The 23,394-nt window shown below is 55.8% G+C and overlaps 1 protein-coding gene across 1 annotated transcript in view; it reads right to left on the bottom strand.

Annotated features, from left to right (window-relative positions):
• Nucleotides 1-1,126: 1,126 nt before the first annotated feature.
• RET (ret proto-oncogene) overlaps nucleotides 1,127-23,394 on the bottom strand; it is a 57,452-nt gene continuing 35,184 nt past the window's right edge. The window contains exons 4-20 of the mRNA XM_088020065.1: nucleotides 22,688-22,932; nucleotides 21,307-21,502; nucleotides 20,402-20,601; nucleotides 18,083-18,341; nucleotides 17,211-17,336; nucleotides 16,549-16,659; nucleotides 15,891-16,013; nucleotides 14,762-15,018; nucleotides 12,242-12,389; nucleotides 10,652-10,759; nucleotides 9,390-9,604; nucleotides 9,184-9,306; nucleotides 7,188-7,258; nucleotides 5,778-5,915; nucleotides 4,537-4,636; nucleotides 2,845-2,992; nucleotides 1,127-1,488 (exon numbers count right to left, since the gene is read on the bottom strand). Of these exons, the coding sequence (XP_087876191.1) occupies nucleotides 1,331-1,488; nucleotides 2,845-2,992; nucleotides 4,537-4,636; nucleotides 5,778-5,915; nucleotides 7,188-7,258; nucleotides 9,184-9,306; nucleotides 9,390-9,604; nucleotides 10,652-10,759; nucleotides 12,242-12,389; nucleotides 14,762-15,018; nucleotides 15,891-16,013; nucleotides 16,549-16,659; nucleotides 17,211-17,336; nucleotides 18,083-18,341; nucleotides 20,402-20,601; nucleotides 21,307-21,502; nucleotides 22,688-22,932 (2,726 nt within the window). The 3' untranslated portion in view covers nucleotides 1,127-1,330. The remainder of the gene's footprint in view (nucleotides 1,489-2,844; nucleotides 2,993-4,536; nucleotides 4,637-5,777; nucleotides 5,916-7,187; nucleotides 7,259-9,183; nucleotides 9,307-9,389; nucleotides 9,605-10,651; nucleotides 10,760-12,241; nucleotides 12,390-14,761; nucleotides 15,019-15,890; nucleotides 16,014-16,548; nucleotides 16,660-17,210; nucleotides 17,337-18,082; nucleotides 18,342-20,401; nucleotides 20,602-21,306; nucleotides 21,503-22,687; nucleotides 22,933-23,394) is intronic.

Genomic DNA, 23,394 nt, shown 5'->3' with positions numbered 1-23,394 from the left:
TTTACTGCTTTTGTGAAATGCCTATAAGATACAGTATTTGGATGAGACACTGTCAGTCCTTCACCGTGCTTTCAGTCTGAAGACCAGGCAGGGTGTTGGTAACTGACTCTCTCCGGCGAAGTTACAGAAAAGAAGAGCTGCCGGGGACTTCCCGAAAGCCACCCCCATAAGATGGGCGGAGTGCTGAGTGTCCGTGACCACAAACAAGCAGTGAAGAATGACAAGAAGCTTATGAGTCATGGTCAGAATCTAGTAAACAAAAATGTCCTCCTAGAGCAGCATCACGTTACAAACACAGAAAAGAGTGGATACACGTACCTTTTCACACAAGCTCTATGAGAGCCAAAACATTGTCTTTTCCACATCAGAATTGTAATCAGAGGTGTAGCAGTCCTCGGTCCTTGTCAGCGTTACTTCTAATATAACTAGCTGAATTGTCCCTTTTAAACCGAGCACTAACCCCACCCACTCCTCTTGGGTGAGATGAGCCACTCTGCTTTTGGGGCGCCAGACGTGCGGTGCGCTGAAGGCTGGCAGCAGTGGGCTTCACAGCTGCCAAGTCTGCTGTCAGCAATCCTTGGACCGGAGGCCACTCCACTCAAACGCCCCTTTTCTTCATACTGTTCTTGTCAGGGGCCCGTGATCACTCAGTGATGGGGACCAAAGTGTCTGGTGAGCCCTCTCCCCTCACACCGCCCCTCTACGTCACAAATCTGGCAGCCAATCTCTCCATTGTGCTACATTTAAGAATCATTTAAATCATGATAAAAATCAAATGTCTTCGTAAGAAAAGGTGCCATGATTCTAAAAAAACCGTTCTCAGGATCTCAAATGCTGAGGGGAGGCCTATCCCGAGGTCCCCTCATCCCTCCCAGCCCTGGCAGGGCTTTGACCCCACTCTAAGGCCTTGCTGGGCTCTTGCTCTGAGCAAGAACATGTCGTTTGGGCCAGTTTTTGTTTTGTTTTGTTTTGTTTTGTTGTTGTTTTCCTGTTGCCCTTCTGGTGTGTGTGCTTCATGTTTAAATCTTGTGGCCCTCTTTGGCAGCAACCAGAAAAATCAAACAGCTCAGGTAGTGAGTGAGGGACCCACGTGTGTGAGCACAGAATGTGTGGTGGTCACCGGTGAACAAGGACCCACACAGGGTGCTGCTGAGGGCCGAAGAGGAAGGACTAACTAAAGGCTGGACTTGCAACTCTGGTCCAGTGGCTACGTCTGCCAGGAGGGAAAATCACCAGCCAAGTGTCAAGTGTACAAAGGGGGGGCCGGCACACTTTCCGTTCTCAGCATGTTTCTTCCCCTTGGGAGTCCGTTACCTTTCACAAAGAAATGTTAACTATCAAATGCGTCCGTTAATTGTGCCGCTGAGGGTGAAACCATCCAGTTAGCATATACACTATCATTTGCATATCTTGGACACACAGTGTTAGTGCCATCAGCTCTCGTGAGTGGTACAGGACTCTCTTCAGGCCAGTTCGGGTCTGACATGCCTAAAAATGAAAACAGATCATTTGTTCTGCACTGAAGAACCAAAACTTCATGTGCAGACAGTAAGGCCTTGGCAAAACTCCCTTTGAGGTTCAAACCAAACTTTCTGGTTTCTGTGCCAATTACATGAATGCTTTCGTGCTCCAGGTTTCCAAAACACTGTTATATTTTTGGGGGAAAGATCACGTGCTCTCTTGGTAACTGGAACTTAACAGAAACTACCAATTTTGCTTTTTTTATGAGCTTCGAACTCCGAAATCTGATATAAATATTTGTTGACCTGTTTAAGTCTTTTTTCTAAGACAGCATAAAGCACTGCTGAATTAAAGGGCTTACTGCAGTGGGAAGCTTCTATAAAAAGTTCTCTAACGTAAGAAGCCTACTCGTCTTCCATCCAAGCCCACCACGGAGGAGAGAATCTTCCAAATCAGGGGTGCACGCGGGCGAGCCCCACAGCGTCGACAGGACAAATGGCGTGTAGCGCTAGACCCAAAGCCAGCAAGGAATCAGTGACTCAGGAGGCATGCAAAAGGAACAATCTCGGCTGAAAAATGCTTGAAACTCCAAGATTTAAAAACAATCAATGATCAAGTTAGGAAACAGAAAAATTTTCAAGTATTTAATCAAAGACAAAAGAAGGAGTTTTGGCAAGAACCATATTTACTGTCCATTGCAAGACCACAGCACCACAGACTATGTTCTTTCAAAAGCATTTGCTCCAGCTTTTAGCACTGACTTCATGAGCGACAACTGTCATGACAGTGTGTAATGCAAAGGATGTGAAAACATCAGTCTGCAGGTGTCCTCCCTGGTGGTGGGCATGTGGGCGGGGCTCAGGCCGGGCCGGCCAATGCTCCCTAGTACCGAGTGGCCTCTGAGAGCCACCTGCCTGCCCAGATGGGGTCTGGGAGTGACCACAGGCTGTGCCCTCAGTGCAGGCAGGGTGGTGCTGGCTCCTCCTGTCTCAATTAACTGCCTCCCCAGATTGGGTAAATTTATCCCAGTAGTTAAATTAGAAGTACTATGACTTGATACATACCCACCCCAGAGACGACTTATTTATCATTTTCTCAATATCCCCTGAGAGTTCTGCCCAGCTCTCTTTCTTCTCCATAATCATAAGTTGCCGGGCAGTGTGGTAATTATACTTATTTTCACATCCTTTTAAAAAAACATAGTTTCAAAAAAATGCCTGAATGTAAACGGATGCAAAGTCAGACATTTACAAATAAAAAGGTTCAGGGAGAACTTTGGTTTCATTCAGATCAGAAACACTCTTAAAAAGCATTACAGAGAGTAAGGATAGTGCAGAGAGGAACGATGTTGCTAGAATCTAGTAAATGCATGTGAAATTCTACCATAGAGTTTGTTTTCAATCCACGTGGAGGGGAGGGCTCGAGGGAGGGGAGCATTATTACAGTCCACCAGGGGCATCTCCTCCTCCGAGAGGCCGTCGTCGTAAAGCAGGGAGTCCGATGGGGTGGACGCGGCCAGGTCCAAGTAGTCCTGGAAGAGAGAGACGGCTGGTCACCCTGGCGTGGGCCACAACTGGACTTGCACCCTCCCCCTCCCCATCTGAAGGCAGAAGCCCTGGTTGGGTCCCACCCCCTGTTGGCTTACTAGCCTCTCCGTGAGACCTGAGCCCTCGCCAGAGAGCCCGCTCTCCCCGGCTCTGCTTCGCTGGCTCTGCTCCACAGCCGTTATTGCTTCCCCTAGAAATTCACCTTCTTGGGGCAGAAATGGGCTCCTCCATTGCCCTAATGCTATCTCTTGCAGCATGATGGGGGTACCACACCCAGCGCCGGGGTACTGGCCTTTTTACCAGACCTGAGGCTCTGGAAGAGCCCACTGCAGCCCCATTACTCATGTGGGAGTGTCAAGAAGCATCTCCAGTTTGCTGGACACTTTTCAGCTTTCCTCGGAGGACCCCTACTGTCTAGAACAGCACGTCAGGATGCAGAAATCTGAAGTCCTCGATGTGAGTTTTGCGTAGGATGCTGCTATGGGCTTTAGCTCCTAAGCCTGATGATTTCCCAGAGCCTTCCACTGCCGCCGCCCTGGTTAAATGTGTCAAGAACAGTTCTAGCATTTTCCTGGCTGTTTCTCAGCTCTGTTCTAGGAAGGCTGGCTCTCTTGGCATCACTTGTTTTTTTTATTTAATGTAACCCTGTGTTCACAGGATTTGGAGGCTTGGCCCAAGTGGTACACTGATGTTAGGTTTTATTACAAGCAGCCTTCATACACAGTTTTTGTGTATGAAGAAATGCCAACTTTTCGTCAATGTGTCAATGCTAAGATGAAACCCTGAAAGCAAGATCTGTGCCTGTCTTGTTGACTTGTATTTCCAGCATCTGAGACAGAATATGATACACGGCAGTTGCTCAATAAATATTAGTTGAAACTTGTTGGCTTTCTCATTTACCTTACAGAGTTGTAAGCTGGAGGCACACAGACTGAATCTAGCCTCCCAGATATGCTTTATTTGGACCAGACTGAGCGTTTGGAAATTTAAATGAGTTATTAACATTAAAGATTGGAAAACTTAACATAAATATCCTTTAAAATTCAGAAGACCTGACACTCTGGCACTCATATTCCTCTAGATTGTGTGTGGCTACAGCGAGGGATCCTTCAGAGGGGCTGTGTGCTCCTGGTCGCCACAGCCCCTACCACTCCCTAGCCACTGCCAACCTCCAACCAGGCCCCTCGCAGCATTTGAGTTTAGGATACCCACTTCAACTCTACTCTCTCATGTTCCATTACTAAAAATTATTTTAACCTTGGAATATTTGCCTCCCACACCTGTCTGTGGAGAGTTCTTTCTAAGTATAAAGAGAAGAATCTTGGTTTATGATTTGAGAAGGGGCCTGGTTCAAGGAGAAGGGTTCAGTCATTAGCTGCCCTTGGGGGACAGCACGACCACCTCCCTTTGCACAGCCTTGCTCTGCCCCTGCCTGGGAACTCCATAGAACTGGGGTGAGGTGGGAAACCCCCACTGCCATGTTCAGGCTGCAGGTGGCCGACACCAGGAATTGGCTCCAGGTACTCACTCTGTTCTTAACCATCATCTTCTCCAGGTCTTTGCTGATGTCAGCAAACACTGGCCTCTTGTCTGGTTCCTGCTTCCAACACTGCAGCATTAGACCATACCTGGTGGGGAGCACGGATGGGCAGTTAGGACCCAGCTAGGACTGCCCCATCATGGCTGTCGCACCCCGCACTGTGCCCTGGGCCCAGAGGGCTCTGTTCTCAAACCCCAAAGCCATCTCTGCATCATTAGCATCCTTCTCTGAGCTGGGCCAGGATCTGAGGGGTCACTAGGCGCTTAGGTGCCTAGTGCTGTGGTCCAGTGTCTTGTGAGTCTCCTTTCCCTTGAGAAAGATTTGTCTTCACTTCCCTTTCAGAGATGCTGATAAATAGCTGACAGGACGCCATACCCCCTATGGTGGCTAAGGGAGCAACGCCAGTCTTTCAAACACTAATGAAGTATGACCTGGTTGTAGAAACAAACAAAACTTCCGCCAGTCATACCTCTTTCTGGTGCCTTCCTCACTTCCTCACTTCCCTGGGTTCCTGGCATGGCTGCAGGGCCCCCAGGGCTGCCATGTGACTGTGTGTTAGGCCAGCCAGCTGCCGGCCCAGGCCATCCAGGGAGATGGCACCTACCCACCCCTGCACTCCCGTATTTAGCTCTGAGCCAGGCACATGGCAGGCACACAACAGATTTTGTGGGACGAATGGACCAGCATGTTTCTGCTAGCGATGGGCCCTTTCTCATGTGTTCTCAGCCTGTCCTCTGAGAATCATCTGCTGGAACCACCATATGTGAAGACTCTGCCGCTCTCAGGCTGTGGTGCTGGGTCTTCTTGCCTGCCCCCTACCGACCTCTCTCTCTCCACGTGGGCACTCCCCACCATGCACCCCTAAGGTCATCCTGAATCGCCTGCCCCTCCCCAAGGGTCCTGTGGGGACAGGCCTTGGGCTTAATCTGCTTCCTGGGCCTGAAGCACCCTTTGATCCTTTCCACTACTTCTCGTTGACCCTACTTCCTCTCATCCATGTAAGTCTCCCCCCGACCCCAGGAAGCTCACTCAGCCCCCAGCAGAGTCAGGATGCCCAGCATCTGCTGTCATGCCCAGTGGTGGTTCTCCGACTTCTGCCTTGGCATGCTCTCCCCTGTTCCTACCTACCACCCGGTTCACCCTGGTGCCCAGGGCTGCTCGGGAGCAGGGAGGGAGGGAGTATGTTGTCTGTGTCTGAGGGAGGCTGGGCCAAAGGAAAGCCTGCTCACATCTCCTCGCTGCAGTTGTCGGGCCTCTCCATCCGGTATCCTGTCTTCAGAAGGTTGAAGAGCCGCTCCGGAGGAATCCCGGGGTAGGGATTGCCCCCCAGAGTCACAATCTCCCACAGCAGGACACCGAAGGACCACCTAAGAGGAGCGAGACAACCAGTGAGCGGCCATACTGGGCTCAGCAGACCAGACGTCCACCCTCCCAGCAGCTGTTGATCCCATCAGCCCCCGGTGCAAAGAGCCAGCCAAGGCCTGACTGGATGGATGGATGTGGAATGGAGGTGGGGAGAAGCCATCTGCTGGCCCTGCTCACCCCTGCGGTGCTGAAGCCCCACCAAGCCACTGCCCAAGCTCGGACCCCATATCCACAAGGGGTACTTGGCTGGCCCCGTGGAGATGCGCCAAAGCATGAGAGACAGCACAGAGCTGCCGAGCAAGTCAGCAGCACGCGGGGCGGGGACCTAGACCACGGGGCATGGGGCTGCCTGCACAATCCCTTCACCTTTCCTGTGGGCTTGGCAATTTTCATAAAATCTTAGAAGAAAAAAGGCACTGCCACAGAAAAATATTTAACTGTGAGGGAAAATTTACTGTGAAGTGGGAACAAAATCGTATCACAAAACAGCATTATCACGAGCCCACTTACAGCAATAAAAAGCATATACCTGCACACCATGGAAAACACTAGAAGGCCCGTGTATGCCAGGACCTGCAGGAGTTACGTAGGGGCAGTGGGATCCAAGTGACGTCCAGTGTCTTCATTACCCTTATCTCTGCATTTTCTAACTGTCTACAGTCAGCTTTACGTAATCTGAACACAGCTGTTTAAAATTGTTCAGGAACTGCCTTTCCTCAGCTCACATTATTCAAGATATGCATGTCTGTTGATGACAGAACACTTAGAAACAAGTCTGTTGTGTTTCCGAAAACTACCAAGTCTTGTGATTTGACCTGAAAGGCCAAGTTTTGGTTCCCTTCTATGAGCAGTTTGGGACACACCAGCCTAGCAACTCACTCCAGGCCACCCTACCTGTGGGTGGGGACCACTCCACTCCCAGGGAACCTTGCCTGAGCCCAGCCCACACTCGGATCCACAGAGGGGAACTGTTTGGTTGGGCCTGTGTGGCACTAAGATGCCCAGACAGGAGAGGGAGGGGCTGGGAAGGGGAGCAGCGAGCAGAATTTGCAGTTACCTGCTCACTGCTCTCATGCATTTCACTGTGACTCTCAGAACCACTGCGTGGGCCCCTGCCATTTGCTGAACGAATACATGAAGCCTCTTCAGCTTGGTCATTGCAGATGGTTGGTACAAGCCAACAGGCACTTGTCCCCCAGCCAAGCTGCCCAGAGAGGCATCACGGCACACTATGCATGTAACCTGGACCCCAGGAAGGCAACACCCACACTTACACATCACTTTGGGTGGTGTAGATATGATCGAAAAGAGACTCAATTGCCATCCATTTGACTGGAATCCGACCCTAAAAAGGGAATGAAGGAAAGGCATTAACATCGCCCTGACACCCTGGAACCCAGAGGTCAGGGCTGTGGAGGAGGGTGAGGCCATGTCCCAGGCATTTCCAGCTCTGGAGGGATGCTGAGTAATGATGTCCAGAGTACGCCCAGATACAGAATTGGCAGCATGGCCTCAGAGGGGCTGCAACTCTAGTCTGGGTCTCCCAGGCACAGCTGAGACGCTGGAGGGAGTCAGCTGGCCTGCTCACAGCTACACAAGGCGTCCTTGTCATGCACCACATCCCTGCTGAGTAGAAACCCAAGGAATCATGACCATGCCCAAGCCAGGTTTCCCTACAGACAGGTCCAGAGGGCTCTGGGGTACCCTGAGTTGTGATGCCCAACGTGTAGGCCAAGAACGCCATCCAGCAAGATCTCCCCATTTCTGAGGGGGAATGAGTTTGGGAAACCAATTTCCAGCGTTTCCATCTTGGGGACTTATGACACAAACCAACACACTGAAGTCTTTTCCGAGAAGCCCTGAGGGAAGAAATCTGTTTCCATGCCTTGGGGCTGCTTTTTCCCCTATCACTTTAGCCCGTGAATCTTGTTAGCCTCCTCTGAGAGACTGCCCCCACTGTAGAGGCACTGGGGTCAGACCTAACAAATGCTTTCCAATGGAACTTGAGAAACAGCTCAAGTAGGTAAGTCTTACGACACAAACCAACCAAAAATGCATGCATTGCATTTTAATGCAACATGTCCTGTAATTTCTTTTTCTTTAAAGCCTTCTTTAGGATTTGCATCTTTAACGAAGTGTGATTTTCTATAACAACACTGCTTGCTACCTGGGCTCTCTAGGGGGCTTCGTGCTTGGACACCTGTACTTCTCTGCTCCATGACATGGGCCGTTCTTGGGGGACTGGTGCATCAATAGAAAGACTCTGTCCACACCCCTGCACAGGGTGGGAAGCAGCCCCTCTCCACTTCCCCTTCGGCAGTTCTGAGATATCCTGTCACAATGGAAACCCCAGAAGAAAGGAAACCCCATCCTCACAGCCTGTGGCGGCACGGGGCTTCTCCTGACCCCTTACGGCAGATCTGAGGTCTACACAAGTTGCTTTTTGTATGTTGTTTTGAGCAGTGTCTGTTCTGAAGGCCAGTCAGCTATGACTCCTGAACAGCCCCGTGAGTGGCCCTGTCTGTTCTGTCACAAGGAGGCTGCAGGGGAGCGACTGACAGAGCAGTAGAACTAGGAGGGTTAGGACAAGGGCCACAGGGAACTGAACAACACGGCGAAGCAGATTTCCGCCGAAGGGCCCCAGACCACCTATTTCAGAGGTTTGGAGAAAGTGTCTGGGAACCCTACGCCGGGTCTCTGGACTCCATCTCCAGGGCCTCCCTGTGAGCCTTGCAAACTCACCCAGCCAAGGGTTCCCAGGCCCCCGGCCCAGGGGAACCCCCACCTGTAAAGCAGTTCATTCCTTCCTGCCCCAGAATGACTGCTGCACTCAGGTGTATTGACTTCAGTCTCCTTTGAGCGAAGAGCTAAAGTTACACAGAGAGGAAACGGGACTTTCATCCTGTAGAAGCGAGAGGAACAACTGCAGAGACAACTGTCATTTCTGCAGCACTAGGTGACCTTCAAAGGTGGTGGTGATTAAAAGCAAGAGATGCTGCGGGGCCCCGGTTCCCCAGTAGGTGCTCTGAAAGGTCGGGTGTGGCGCTCAGGAAGAGAAGGAACAGACCTGGGGTGAGTCCTGAGCTGGGTCTCTGGGGACCCAGGAACCAGGGAAGGATTTGCAGATGAGGGCTAGAAGTTCATACCCTAAGCCTCTGCTCTCTGTTCCCTGGATGTTCTAAGGGCTCCGCGCCCACCCACTGTGGGAATGCTGCTCCCTGCCCTACACCCTCCCCAGGAGCCCTGGGTCACCCCCCGGGGACCAGGTACCTTGCTCCTCTTCACATAGGAATCCTCTTCATAAACATCTCGGGACAGGCCAAAATCCGAAATCTTCATCTTCCGCCCCTCGGCTACCAGGACGTTTCTGGCGGCCAAGTCCCGATGGACAAGCTGCGAGGAAGACAACAGCAGGGACCCCTGAAACCTAGGTCCCCATCATAGGCAGTGGGGGCCCCGGCTTGCGTGGCACACACCTTCATCTCCGCCAGGTACCGCATCCCCCGAGAGATCTGCCAGGCGAAGGAGATGAGGTCGCCCATGGTCAGGGCCCGCTCCTCGGGGTTGTCCAGGTAGCTGGAGCTGCGGCTGCCTCCACTGCCCACGTAGCCCGGCCCCGCCTTGCGGCTCTCTCGGAGGAAGCCCCGCAGGGAGCCGTATTTGGCATACTCCACAATGAGGAAGAGTGGCCCTGGGTGGGGGGGGCGGTGAGAGGGGGCTGTGAGCTGGCCGCCTGCAGGGCCCTGGGCTGTCAGAAGTCAGGCCAGCTCTGGGAGCACGGGAGGAGGGGGCAGGGTCCCCAAGCAGGCTCTGCACCCTGCCAGAAGTGGGCAGAAGGAAATAGCCCTGCTCTGGCCACTGGCCTGGGCTTCACACAGCACAAATACATGTTTCAGTCCCAGCTCACTCTTGCACGGCTTGCTCTCCTTGCACGGCCCATGCCAAAGTGGGCTCCCTGGGCAGATGAGCACAACCTTCTGGGGTGCCCATGGCAGGCAGCCACTGTGCTCAGTGCTCCCCTGGGAGGCACGCCCTTGCTGCTAGGATGTCATGTCTTTCTACAGCTCGGCCCCACTGCAGCGCAGGCTGGGTATGGTAGATGCAGGCAGAGAATCCGAAGCCTCACGTGGTGCCTGCTCCCTGCTCCCTGTTCTCAGCAGCTCTGAGGCTGCCATCTTCGCCGAGGCCCAGCCTTGAGTCCTGCTGGTGCCGACCAGCATCCTTGCTGCCCTCTCCCTGGGGGACCCTGCCCTCTCATACTCACAACACGCACATCTGTGCACACGTGCACACACATGGTGAGAGGCCCTGGAGTGGCACAGACCAGGACAATCTCCTGTGTCCTTATGTAAGAAATGGTGACAATGCCTTCACCATGCAGGGCTGCGGTTGGGGTCACTTGAAGGTCATGGCACGCCTAGTCCCCAGTCCCCAGGACACACCATCTGTTTCTAGAGCTCCCTGCCCTGGGGCTCCTCCTGGAACAGGGTGCTGACAAACCAGGATGTCACCAGAGGCCTCTGAGCAGCTGCAGCAGGCCCAGGGAACATGCTCGGAGCAGAGGCCTCATGCAATGCTCCTGCGGCAGCCCCTCCTGGTCCTCTCCCCGACAAGGGAGGACGCAGGCTCCAGATGGGGGCTGGAGCCACAGAGGACAAGGAAGGGGAAGGAGGAAGAATGAAGCAGCCCAGAGCCTGAGCCTGCACTGGGCAGTTGCCTGCCCCTTGGCCGGCCTTACCATCCTGGCTGCAGGCCCCGTACAGCTTGATGACATGAGGGTGGTTGACCTGCTTCAGGAGGTTGAACTCTGACAGGAGGTCCCGCAGCTCACTTGGGGAGGCGTTCTCTGAAATGCACATCAACACAGCGACTTGCAAACCAATCCCTTCTAGAAGCCCCTTCTGTGAACACCCTGGGTCACCGGACCTACATCTTAGGTCTGTATAGACCCTGGTTATCTCCTTCCCACACAGCCTACCCAGGTTTAGACAAGGCCCCCAAGGACCCTGCCGCTCGGGACTTCTCTTTGCCTGTAGGATGGTCAGCGGTGGCCTCATCTGCCTCCAGGGAATAACCCTGATGAGCAAACTTCTGCATCAGGAAAGTCTTTCCATGGAAACCCTTCCTGGACCAGGCCGTGTGTGTGTGGCAGTATTTCCCTGCAATTGCCATCTTTCAAGGACAGAGGTGCATAGAGACCGTCCTCACAAATCCTTCTGGAAGGTAGGAGGACTGTCCCATGTCCTAAAGCACCTGCTGACCAAGCACTCAACAAGAGGGTGAGGCCCTGGAGAAAGCTGGAGGTGATGGGACTTCACAGAGGTGGCCTCCTGCCACGCTGAGCATATGCATCCTGAGGGTGGCAGAGCTGTGCTTGGGCTCCCACCAGAAGCTGACGCCTGAGGGGAGGGATGTGCAGTCAGAAGCTGTGGCTACACAGGCCTCCCAGGGCAGTTGCCCCACAAGCCCCTGCCGAGTGGTACCACATCGCCCTCTGGCTGCACGCTTGTCTGGAAGAGAGAGGACAGCTCTCTCTCCTGAGAGGGTGTTGGGACCCATACATGGTGGCCTGGGGGCTGGTCTCGATGTGCCCCCTTAGTGCCTGGGGCCTCAGGGAGGCATGGGGAGACCCCAGTCTGAGGGCCTAGGTAAGCATTCAGAATCACCCTGCACAGTGTAGCCCCGAGTGTTAAACTAGAATTCTCATGTGCACCTGCCAACCTGTACCCACTGCATGGCCCCTGGGCCCTTGGTCCATGCGAACCAGAGTCTGGTCATGGCAGAGGGCCGTCCACCCAGTCTCAGCTCAGAAACACCAGTGGGAGAGTGTGTGTTTGGGTGAGTGTGTGCCCACTTAGAGCCAGACTTAAGGCACAACTGGTCACAGAGGCAGGGCAGATCCATGGGGGGCCACCGGGGATCAGGCCAGGCAGGGCCCCAGGGGCCAGGGGCCAGTCCTTACAGGTGGCTTCCTCACCAGGACCCCAGAGGCACTCGGCTGAGAGGAATGAATGGGGCAGACTAGGATGGGAGAGCTGTCAGTTTTTAATTTTTGAAAAACCCAGCTCTCTACCCAACATTGGTGCAGAAGCAGCACACTCTAGAACCTTCCAAGTGAGGAAAGTCCTCTTACCCTGTTTCTCCAGGGACTGCCCTGGCCCGTGTCACCCAGGTCTCTAGAATGCAGCCACTCAAGAATAGCAACAGGGGCGGGGGGGGCTCTTGAGAAGGCCCCGGGCTGGCTGCCAGCACCCTGGTTTTCAGGGCAGCTCTGTCCAGCCCTCGGGGCTCCAACAGAGCCACCTGTTCCCACTGCCTGGAGGGGTACCTTTCAGCATCTTCACGGCCACGGTCGTGTATCCTGCTTTGCCTTTAAGCCGGAAGGCTGTTGCCTTAACCACTTTTCCAAATTCCCCTTCTCCCAGAGTTTTTCCAAGAACCAAGTTCTTCCGAGGGAATTCCCACTTCGGATCTTCCTAGGTGGGGTTGAAGGAAGGGGAAGAAGAGGAAAAGGGAGAAAGTTGGTGAGGATAAGAGGAAAAGAAGACAAGGCCCATAAATGAGACCCCAGCAGACAAGCTCCAGTGTGCAAACCACTGCCACGTAACCCAGCGGGCGCTGGTCATCCCCCTGCACCGAGGGCAGGACCTCACACCTTATGGGAAGATAGCTGTTGGCCCAGAATGGCCTGGACTCTGGATGCCTGAACCCTTGCTTGTCCCCGGTCTACCCGAACATGGTCTCAGCCTTCCCTGACCCACGTTCTTGTCTCTCAAACAAGAAGTTCAGGGCTTACTTAGCACCCAGGGGGTGCTCACATGGATGTGGCTTCTTCCCTCTACCCACCCTGCCTTCCCACTGAAATCCCACTCAAGATGACTCTGGGACAGCTTCCCAGACCCCAGCCTGGCCTCACATCCTTGAACTCTGACTGGGGATGCCAAAGCCTGTCCTGGGGATGCTGGAACCTCCCCTCCTGTGCCAGCACTGGGCGTCCATTGCCCCAAGTCTCCCTGCAGCTGGATGTGGGTGTGGCCTGGGGGTGCTGCTATGATGCACCCTGCCAGACTCGCCTGACCCACACAGATGACACCACTGGGCCTACTGTCCTGCCAAGCAAAGCCATGCTTTGAACACCCAGGTATAGGTGTGTGTGAGTGCGCTCCTTGTGGGCAGAGGCGGCCTCCTCTCAGCACCGTGTCTCAGGCTCCTGCTGGCTAGCTCCTGGGCATCCTGGTGTCAGCTCAGGTTCCCCAGGAACCCACAGTCAGGGACAGAGTTGACAACATCATCATTGTTACCCTGGTGTCCTTACCTCCACACTGCACTGGATAAGCATTCACTGCACATGGAAACTGCACTAAATCTGTGCGGAGAGCACTGATTTGATCTTCTTAAAAGACATTAAAAATTCTACTTTATATAAGAGACAACTAAGGTCAAGCAGTTGAGTAATGTGCCCTCAGAGCTGGTCAATGTAGCCCTTGGGCCTTAGGCTGGGTTCTGGCTTCTCCGTGCTGCAGGCCCAAGCTGACGTAGGCTGAGGGTGGTGTGTGTCCACTTGTTCGAGCACCCACCAGCACTGCCCTTCTTGTGACCTCTCCGTAGACTGCCTGCATTTATAAAGGAATCAAATGGCTCATCCCAGAGGCCTCCTGTGGAGGCTGAGATGCTTCCCAGGACAGGGGTCATAGACCCCATCTGCTGAGCGACTGGAGCTAGGAAATCTAGGATAGAGGCTGCGGTGTCTACCACATGTGAGAATGGCTCCCATGGCCCAGACCCATACTAAGGGGTGAGTACCCTTGGGTGGCTCCTCCTACAAACCATGGCCACCTCCCAGCCCTGGTTGGGTACTGCCAAAGGCCTGGTGACTCCTGAGCTTTCTGCTTGGAGGTCCCTGTCAAGGGGCGATGTTCCCTGCCAGGCCTTGGAGGTGGAGCTTCTGTTCACACACACCTCTCCTCAGTCCCTCTTAGAATCTGGCTTCCAGCTCCTTAGCAGTTGCCAGCAGGGACACAGAAGAAGCACCGCAGGCTGAGGGGAGGCCTAGGCAGGATGGAGGCTCTAAGGAGCACACAGTAACTGCAGGCCCAGGTCCTCCCACGGAGAAGGGGGATTGGAAGCCCGCTGGCTCTGGCCAGCACGCTCTATCAGCCCACTGCTTACAGAGTCCTGGGGCCTGCCTCTGCCACAGCCGGCTCAGAGGCCCCACGGTGGCCCTTTCTCCACTCCCCAAATGAACTCCCCTCCCCACTGCTGCCACCCTGGCCCAGGCCCTGCCTGTTGCCATCTTTTGCCTGGACGAGGAGAGTGCCTCATCACAGGGCTCCCACTTTTGCACCCACACCATAGACTCCCCAATAGAGCAGCCTGCAGAAATGAAGGCCAAATATGGGCCTCTTCCACTGAATCCCCAAACCCCAGTGCCCCACCCTCTGAGAATAAAATCCACAGTCTTCCTCAGGGCCTCTCCACCCCCCCCATCCTTGGGGCATCTGCAGGACAGTTCCCTATCAGGTATGGCGTGGCCCACCCTCCCAAATCTCAGTCCACCTAAATTAGCACCTAGCACTCTCTACTCTGCTCAACTGCCCCATGCCCTCTGCAGCCCTCCACCCGCCTGCCCTCCCTGGAAGGCAGCTCCGCGAAAACTCGGGGTTGCTCATGGCATCTTCCTGGTGGGCGAGGATGCATTAGCTGCTTGTGAGCTACAGGACACTTGGCACCAGGGAGCCCCGTGTGCCCTTCCCCACACCTCCCTGCTTCCCCAGGCCCGAGGCCAGTGCCCCCTGCAGGGCCTCCAGGATGGCGGCCTCTCAGGCCGAGGCCCTGCTCTGAGCCTCACCGGGATCTTGAAGGCGTCCACAGACACCTGGTTCTCCATGGAGTCCAAGGAGGGCCGGCGGGCGCCCGACGAAGAGTAGCTGACTGGGAAGGCCTGGGCTGGCCGGCGGAAGGTCATCTCGGCGGAGGCGACGGGCGGCTTGTGGGCATTCTTGTGGTAGCGGTGGATGCAGAAGGTGGAGAGCAGCATGGAGACAATGAAGGAGAAGAGCACGGCCGCCGCGATCACCGTGCGGCAGAGCTCATCGCACAGCGGGTCTGCGGGCAGGGGTGGCCATGAGGAACGGCGTGCCAGGAGGGCCCGGTGCCCACCACTGGAGGGCTGCCTGGCAGCCGGAGCCGCCGGCAAGTGCTGCTGGAGCCAGCATGCGAGGGCAACACAGACGCTCACACGGCACCCGCCGCTCGGCAGGCACTGTGCCGTACGTTTTCCCTATGGAGACGGTTGTCACCCTCCTACAGAAGGGCCAAGAGGCCCAGGGAGTTTGAGCAGCCTGCCCGAGGTCACAGGGCAGAGGCAGCATATGCGCCACACCAGGAGGAAGGTGTGGAAGGCTGCACCGAAGCCGGTGGGCCCTGGAGCGCTGGTGGGGAGGCGGAGTCCCTCTTCCATGTGCCTGATGTCGTATTTTCTTTATAAAACCAGGAGACGGAAGGAAAGTGGCTCCCGATCTAGCATCATGCAGCAACAACTCAAGAGCAAGAAAACTGTCCTTGGGCTCAGGCAGGAAATCTCCCCGGGTGCTCAGGCCCAGGCCACCCACGGCACCTGCTGGCCCAGAAGGCATACCTGCAGGCTCTGGCTGGGAGGGCGGGGTTCCGGCCAGATGATGCCATGGGCCCAGAGAAGACCCTGCCCAAGGACCATCTGAGTAGATGCTGAGTTATTTGGTGAAAGAAATTTCCAGCCCAATCTTTCCCATAGAACTCTGGGCTGGAAGTCACTCTGTAGAGGCCCTGACCTAGACCTGTCTGCACAGATTGGGGAACCGAGGCCCAGAGAGAAGGACGAGGGTCTCCCGGGTTTTACCAGCCTTCCTACAATTTTCCTCCCTGGCTCACTGGGGCTCAGGGAGGTGTGAGGAGCCCTGCCCTGCATGTGACCCCAGCAGTGCCCTCTACCCACTCACCCTGGTTGTCTTCAGGCTCACAGAAGCACTTCTTCTCTTCGGGGAAACAGTTGCAGATACCAAAGCCAGCTTTTATCCCCCAGCGGTCCCCTGGCTCGTGCCCACCAATGATGCTGCCGCCCCCTGGTGACAGATGCAGCCCACTAAGCCTCCTGGTGTGACCACACAAACCAGGACCACCCAGGCAGAAGCATGAGAGGTCCCTCCCCACACAATGTCAGCATGCTCAGGCCCAGGGAGGGCAGTGAGCTCTGAAATCTGGGTCACCTGGGTAGGAATCAGCACAGTCTGCCCCCAATCCAGTTCCCTGACCCCAGCAGGTAGGAGGAGGAACCCACAGGCTGCCCAGGACCCTCGCTGAGGTCCACACATGGTTACTTCACAGAGCAGAGAAGGGGCAGCAGGGAGCCACAAGAATCAGGGGTCGGGAGCTGTACCGTGGCCAGGGAGACACTGGAGAGTGGGTCAGGGCACCAGGCTCCAGAGTCTTGACAGGGCAGAGCCCTTTGTTCAAAGGAAATGTTAGAAAAAGTCTCGGCACATAAAACTCAGGAATGAGGCTGGTTTGGCTGAAATGCAGGTAGGAGTCCAAGCCTCTCCCGCTGGCTACCCCTACCCACACCAGGCCCTTGAACTTGCAGGCCCAGTGGTTGCTTACGGAGGCAGTCCTGGGGGCAGATGTTGACATTTCTGCTCTCCACAGCATCACAGTGGCCATCGGGGCAGGTCTTGATGCTGGGGGAGCAGGTGGAGAAGTTCCTGGTGATCCCTATAACACACAGTGGGCCGGTCACCACCATGTGGGAGTACCCGCCCTGGTCAGACTGCCAGAGCCAGAAGGATGGCACCCCAGGGCCTCCCCAGCCAACCCTGTCCCCTCCCGAGGAGCAAACTGAGGCCCAAGCAGAGAATCTGTGAGCGGGATCTTTGTGGTGGTGGGCACAGCGTGGACTTGGCTGCTGTCTACGCCCCAACCCTAATGTCTGGGGCCACATGCCCTGGCCTGCAACCTCCCAGGTAGAGCCTCTCTGTCCCCTGCACATCCCAGCTTTGGCCCAGATCTTCCCAAACCCAAAGGGACCTGTGGCCCCACAGTGATGAGGAGCCTGAATGCCCTCGTGCTGTGCCTACTCTGCATCCACGCTCACCCTCTCCCGACATCAGGAACTACAAATGTGGACCAGATTCTGGGCAATAGATGCGGAGAGGGGAGGGCCATCACAGTGGCTGGCAGGGCCCACACGGACCCCGTTTCCACTCAGCCACCATTACCCCTCTTGACCTCCTGGTCGCAGGTCCCTGGCTCTGCGTGGGGCCTACCTTTGCCATCTCCCTGTCTCCACTCGCACCTGCCCGTCAGAGAGCCCAGGCCGCCGCACTCCTCACACTCAGGCCTCCTCTTGCTGACTGCACAGGACAGGGGGCAGCCTGGCTCCTCAGCCACATCTGCAGGTGGCAGAAAGCTGGTCATGGGGGCTGGCCTGGACCCAGTGTCCAGCCGGCATCCAGGGGCAGAGGGAAGCACTGGCCAGGTTCCTCTCATGGGGAGGTGTGCCCTGCCTTAGCACCAGGGCACAGGGCGGTGATGGGGCCCACTGAGGAAGAGGGCTGTCACCACAGTCACGGCAAGGGGGGGGCAGTTATTGGGCTGGGCTAAGTATGGAGGGAGGATGTGAGGAGGCTAATGGCTAGACTCAGCCCAAAACACATATGCCCAGTTAAACCTGTATTTCGGATAAACACTGGCCCTTGCTTTGTGTAACTGTGTCCCTAACATTGCATGGACGTACCTGGAAGTTTGTCTTCTAAGAGACTCTGCAAAGGGACATACTTACACCAAAAAATTGCTTGTTGCTTACCTGAAGTTTAAATTTAACCAGGGTCTTGTATTTTCTCTGGCAGCTCTAAAGCAAGCGCATGTACAGAACGCATCGGCAGTGGTGACAGGGAGTAGTGACCATATGTTATGCGGTCACTCTGGGCTATGCTGTTTTATTCTTTCTCCTTGTCACCCTCCCAGCCCAGCTCCGCAGGGTGCACTGCGATTCTCATTTGATAGGGAAGGAGACTCAGGCTCAGGGACACTGCCATTAGGTGAAGGGGAGCAGGCCCGGGCCCCTTCTGTGTGGGGGAAGCCCATGGCTCTGCCACACCCTGCCTGTCCCGACCCTCCACGGGGCCCTGGCACTCACACGTCCCCTCCACGGTGACGACCAGTGGGGCCTGGGTCTGTCTGCGGGTTGGCCGGTCGGCGGCCACCACTGTGTACTGGAGTTGAGAACAATCGAGCCGCTGCAGGGCTTCTGTGTCATTCACGAACAGGGTCCCCGTGGTGTCCTCGGCTGAGGTGACCACCCCCAGGACACTGCAGTTGGTGCTGGACAGCTGCAGCTTGTACTGCACGTGGATGCCGCTGAACTCCTGGCAGTTGTCCACACAGACTTTCCCAATCTAGGCACGGGGCACAGGGGATGCCTCAGCCGGGTGGTGCACCGGCCTGTGATGGTGGCTGGGCGGGGGGCTTCTGGGCAGCCCAAGTCCTGGAACTGTCCCCTACTGGGTCCAGGGATGACAGATACCCCCTCCCGCCAAGTTCCCATCTTCCACGTCCCTGGAACCTGCAGACCCATCCACCTGCCTGGCCCTGCCCTGCCCATCACACCACCACCCACCCCTGCTCCTGGGAGCCAGAGGCGAAAGAACACAGGGCACTGAGGTTTGGTTTAGTGACTGCCTCGAGAGGTGCCCGTGCTCCCAGCTTATTCTTTACTCACTCACTCGTTTAGGCATGAAGGCTGATTGGGTCCCTCCTCCTCACCTCCCTCGCTTCTTCTGGCCAGGCCAGTTTTGTTCTGGGGACCACCAACTGCCATCCTCAGTGCATGTGGCTGGGGTGCTCCACCCCCTGCCCAGGTCACCTGCCCGGGCAGTCAGAGCATTGCACTGGGGCCACAGGATTCATGCAGCATTGCTGCCTGTCCTACCCAAGCCCCAAGGGGCCTTCCTGGGACTCCGGCTGGAAGCCCTGGGAAAGAGGATGCTAGGCTGGCAGTGCCACTGCTGGGGCCCAGAGCTGGGCAGCTAGAACTCTCCTTTTTATCCTTCAGCCATATGAATTAGAATGAGTTTCAGTGGCTTAAAACCAGAAAATCTGACTAGTCAAGTTGGGGCAGAGGGCAGGGGTGGGGCAGGGCGAGGCCCTGCCTGCAGCCACTTAGCAGGTCCTTGCTCAGGCTTGCTCAGGCCCAGGGCAGAGCCAGGCTCCTCCACACCCGGGCCTGACATCGCAACCAAACCACCTCCCGGATGTCCCAGCACATCCCCATATAAAGCATGCTCGCTTCCACTCTCCCGTAGGGTCCTCCAAATTGCCCAAGGTCACTATCCTCAATTTACAATCATAAAGACTGGGGAGTGGGGGTGAAAGATCACAGCTCAGTTTGAGGCTGGATTGGGACTCAGGTACCTGTGATCTTTTGAGTACAGGTGACACATCTCCTGCAGTGCTTGCTCCCATTCGATATCCCCTCAGACACCCTTTGGGCCCCTCTGCCTTCTCACCTCCCACCATCCTGGACCTCTGCCTCCATGAAAGGCCATGGGTGGCAGATCAGGAGCTTGGATATGTCCATGGGTGGGGTCTTTTGTGTGCAGGACCTGGGTGGCTGTCAGGAGTAGAGGGGGCATGGGAACCAACCACAGAAACTGGGACAACTGGAGATGGCCCTAAGCATGACTTTCTGAAGAGGATGTATCTGAAGCTGCTCCATTAGGAAGGAGCAGTATGTGAAGTCATATGCATGCTGCAATTGCAAGTAAAATTCCAGACGTCCTTAAGAGAAACGTTCTAGAAAAAGCTGTACCAAAATGCCAAGCACTAGTTGATATGGCGAGAAGGGGTCAGTCCTCTCTGCCCTTCCTCTTCTTTAATGGATACTTCACGTTTTTTCCACTTCTAACTTATTTTCCAATAACAAAGGCAAGATAAGCTCTAATAAACGCACTTGCAAAAGGCAAAGAGGAAGCGTTCCCCACCTTTCCCTGCAGAGGGCACCACTGTTAACCGCTGCCTGCATTTACGTACTGGCAAATTCAATCAATGAAAATTTGTTTTTGGAACATAAGGAGCCATGTGAGGCCAATATTTTTACAAACCACTTTTCACTTAATAATCCACCAGGAACATCTTTCTAAGTCGCCATATGTAGATTCATCTGGCATTGCTGTCATGTTAGGACAAAACAGGCTTTAAAGAGACCAAGAACAGAGAGGGCAAAAAAGAGGCCCATGGTGCCCACCAACCCTGCCCATGACTCTGCCAACTTCGCCATGGCCCCAGCTTCCCTGGCCCTGTGCCCGTGGCCTCCCCGGGCCACTCTGTGTACTGGTTAGGCCAGAAGGAGTGTCTCTCACCCCCAGCCCTGCTTGCAATCTGTTAAACAGTGTCCCACCCTGGGGGTCCTCCACCCCTCCATGACCCTCCCCGGGCAGGCATCGGGCTGTGGGCTCACCTGGGCGAAGCGGCGGGCCCGCCTGCTCACAGTGAAGGAGTAGGCGCTGGGTAAGTGCAGGCTGACAGGCAGCACCGTCACGTTGAAGTGGAGGCGGAGGATGCCCTCCCCCGGGCCCTGGAAGTCCGAGTCATTGACCAGCACGGCCAGCTGCAGTGAGCGGCTCTCCGAGATGGGGAGGCTCCGGTTGAGAACCAGCCCTGTGGGTGGAGGCACAGTGATGACTGCCTTGTTGCTTCGGGCCTGGGACCATTGCTGTCCCACGCCACTGCACGCCTCCTCCTAGCCACACGCCTGGCACATACACACATGTGTGCAAACATAGTTTTCACACGTGTGCTCTGTGGATCACAGACTTGGCAGGTGGGGCTACGTTGGAACCACTGTTTAAATGTTGGCCGTTGTGCTGAGCTGGACGCCGAGAGAAGCCTTCTCAGCGGGGAGGTCACCTGTATGTATGGTGGTGTGTGTGTGTGGGGGGGTGGGATGTCTGTGTGTGGGGTGGGATGTCTGTGTGTGTTGTGTATACACGTGTGGTATGTGGTATGCATATAGAGTGTGTGTATGTATGTGTGTGGGGTGGGATGTCTGTGTGTGTTGTGTATACACGTGTGGTATGTGGTATGCATACAGAGTGTGTGTGTGTGTGTGTGCGTGGGGGTGGGATGTCTGTGTGTGTTGTGTATACATGTGTGGTATGTGGTATGCATACAGAGTGTGTGCGTGTGTGTGTGCGTGGGGGTGGGATGTCTGTGTGTGTTGTGTATACATGTGTGGTATGTGGTATGCATACAGAGTGTGTGTGTGTGTGTGTGTGTGTGTGTGTGTGTGTGTAGGGTGGCTGGAGAAGAGTGGGCTGCTGGTTCCCTGGGGGGCCCAGCCAGGCCATGCCTGGCCCCTCTTACTGTAGTCATGCACAGTTGCCCGCACAAAGCTGCCGTTGGCCTGGGTCAAGGTCTCGTTGGGTGAGTGCTCGACACGGAATGTCTGGAGGGCCCAGGCATCCCCAGGGAGTAGTGTGCTTGTGTATCGCCTCAGCAGCTCCCCAGATGCTGGCACCACATCTGCGTCGAAGACACGTATTGTGGCCACCACAGTGCCCTGTGGAAAACAATGGGCGTTAGTCAGAGCTGGTGAGAGGGACCCCTCAGAGACCCTGCAGGCTGAGACCTCCGGAGGGCACATGCCCCACAGGTGGACCAAGTGTGTGCAGTCAGAGCGGGCTCTAGGGGCAGACTGACCTGTGTTAGAGTTCCCATGGGGTCCCTTGCCAGTCTAGCCCAGTCACCCTCCCTGGCCACTGTGCCTCACCTGTGCAACAGGTATGATAGACTTCTACAGACTTCCCATAAGAATGGATTAAAGCAGATGCCCAGGTGCTCCACTGATAGACTTCACCAGGTCCCACAGACAACAGCAAGCTGGGCCCCACAGGGTGGAGTCAGCTCCCTGTCACATAGCGATAGATGACAAAGCCAGATCCAAGTCCGCCCAGGTGTACGCCAGAACATTCTCCTCCAAACACCTTCTATATACCAGGCTGGAGGGGATCACGAGGAAAGTTCTGAGCAGTCACAGGACATCTTTGCTTTCGCTGCTAACCAGACTCCTTGTTGTCACCCCAAGGCGGCCCTTCAAGCTTATGCGATCTTTACCAATAAGACGTGCTTTCCTCCTGACCGCCCATCCACCAAACCAGCACCTGGGTTGCCCAGAGACCCAATCACACGTCTCCCGTTGCGCCCCTGGCCAGCGGGCTGCAGGACGGCCTACGGCCCAGCAGGTGGCAGTCACGCTCCACCTGCCGGACCGGAGCCGGGGCGGGCCGAGGTGGGCGGGGCCGTGCTGGGAGATCCCAGCCGGAGCCACTCCCGGTCTTGCGGCACTGCTGGGCTACCCTCCAGGAGTCTCTCTGACCCTCCAGTGAGGGCTGACAGAGGTGGAAGGGGCTGCCCTCCTGGCAGCTGTCCTCTCCCCCTCTCCGATGCGCGCCCTTGGCCTTGCCAGCCTGGTCAGACTCATGCTAGGCACCCGGCGTCCCCGGACACTCGTCGGGGGCCCGCTGGGCTGACCTCCCCTCTCCTCCTCCCCTCGAGACACGCAGAAAGCCCCAACACACAGCTGGGCGAACAAATGAAAGACAAATGGCTGGAGGGATGCTCAGCCACAGGGCTGGATGGCTAGACGGACAGCTCAACAGACCAAGAATAAATGGTGGGCGGAGTGGCAGACACCCAACAGATGGACGACAGACAACAGACAAGCACAGTGGTGGCAGATAGGCACCTCCTTCCTCTTGAACTCCACCACAGCGCTGGCGGTGTTGAAGCCCCCAAGGAAGGTGGGCGCCGAGTCGTCCTCATCGTACACGGTCACGGGGAAGGGCACCATCACCACCTCCTCTTTGCGCGCACCGACGCGCACCGTGCACGCGGCCACCAGCTCATACTTCTCCCGCAGCTCGCGGTCCAGGGCCCAGCGTGTGCTCACCTCCAGGCTGTCCGGGGCGCAACGGAAGGGCAGATTCTCACCTACACACCAAGCAGACCAGGAACCCCAACATGACTCCCGGGGCAGGGAGCAGGGTGAACTGCCTTTTTCAGGGGCCCGCCAGGAGACGCTGCAGGGGAGGGTGGCCTCTGTGGGTCAGAGTTGGGGCGCATGCTGGCCCTGCCCTGAGCTCTTCCTCCCTGGCTCCAGATTGGAGGGGGGTGGGGCACAGAGCTCCAAGCACTGGTTGGCAGTGATGACTGTGCACTAATGAGCTTTCCTGGGCCTGCCAGTTTCACTCGGGCTGATGGGGAAGCTCGGGGAACCAGAAGGCCTGCATCAGGTCTTCACCCTGATGACCTAGGGAGGGCTGCTCACATCACTTCCCCAACCTTGCCTCCCCTGATGGGGATGGGAGTGTGGGGGACACCAGCTCAACCAGGCTGTAGGCCCAGAGATCCAGCTCCCAGCATTGGCTGGCTTTTGAAAAAAATAGTTATGCA

This window comes from Eumetopias jubatus, unplaced genomic scaffold (assembly GCF_037043125.1).
Source record: "Eumetopias jubatus isolate StellerSeaLion01/CBP00866 unplaced genomic scaffold, mEumJub1_p1.0 scaffold_17, whole genome shotgun sequence".
NCBI lineage: Eukaryota > Metazoa > Chordata > Mammalia > Carnivora > Otariidae > Eumetopias > Eumetopias jubatus.
This window is presented reverse-complemented; position numbering and strand designations above follow the sequence as displayed.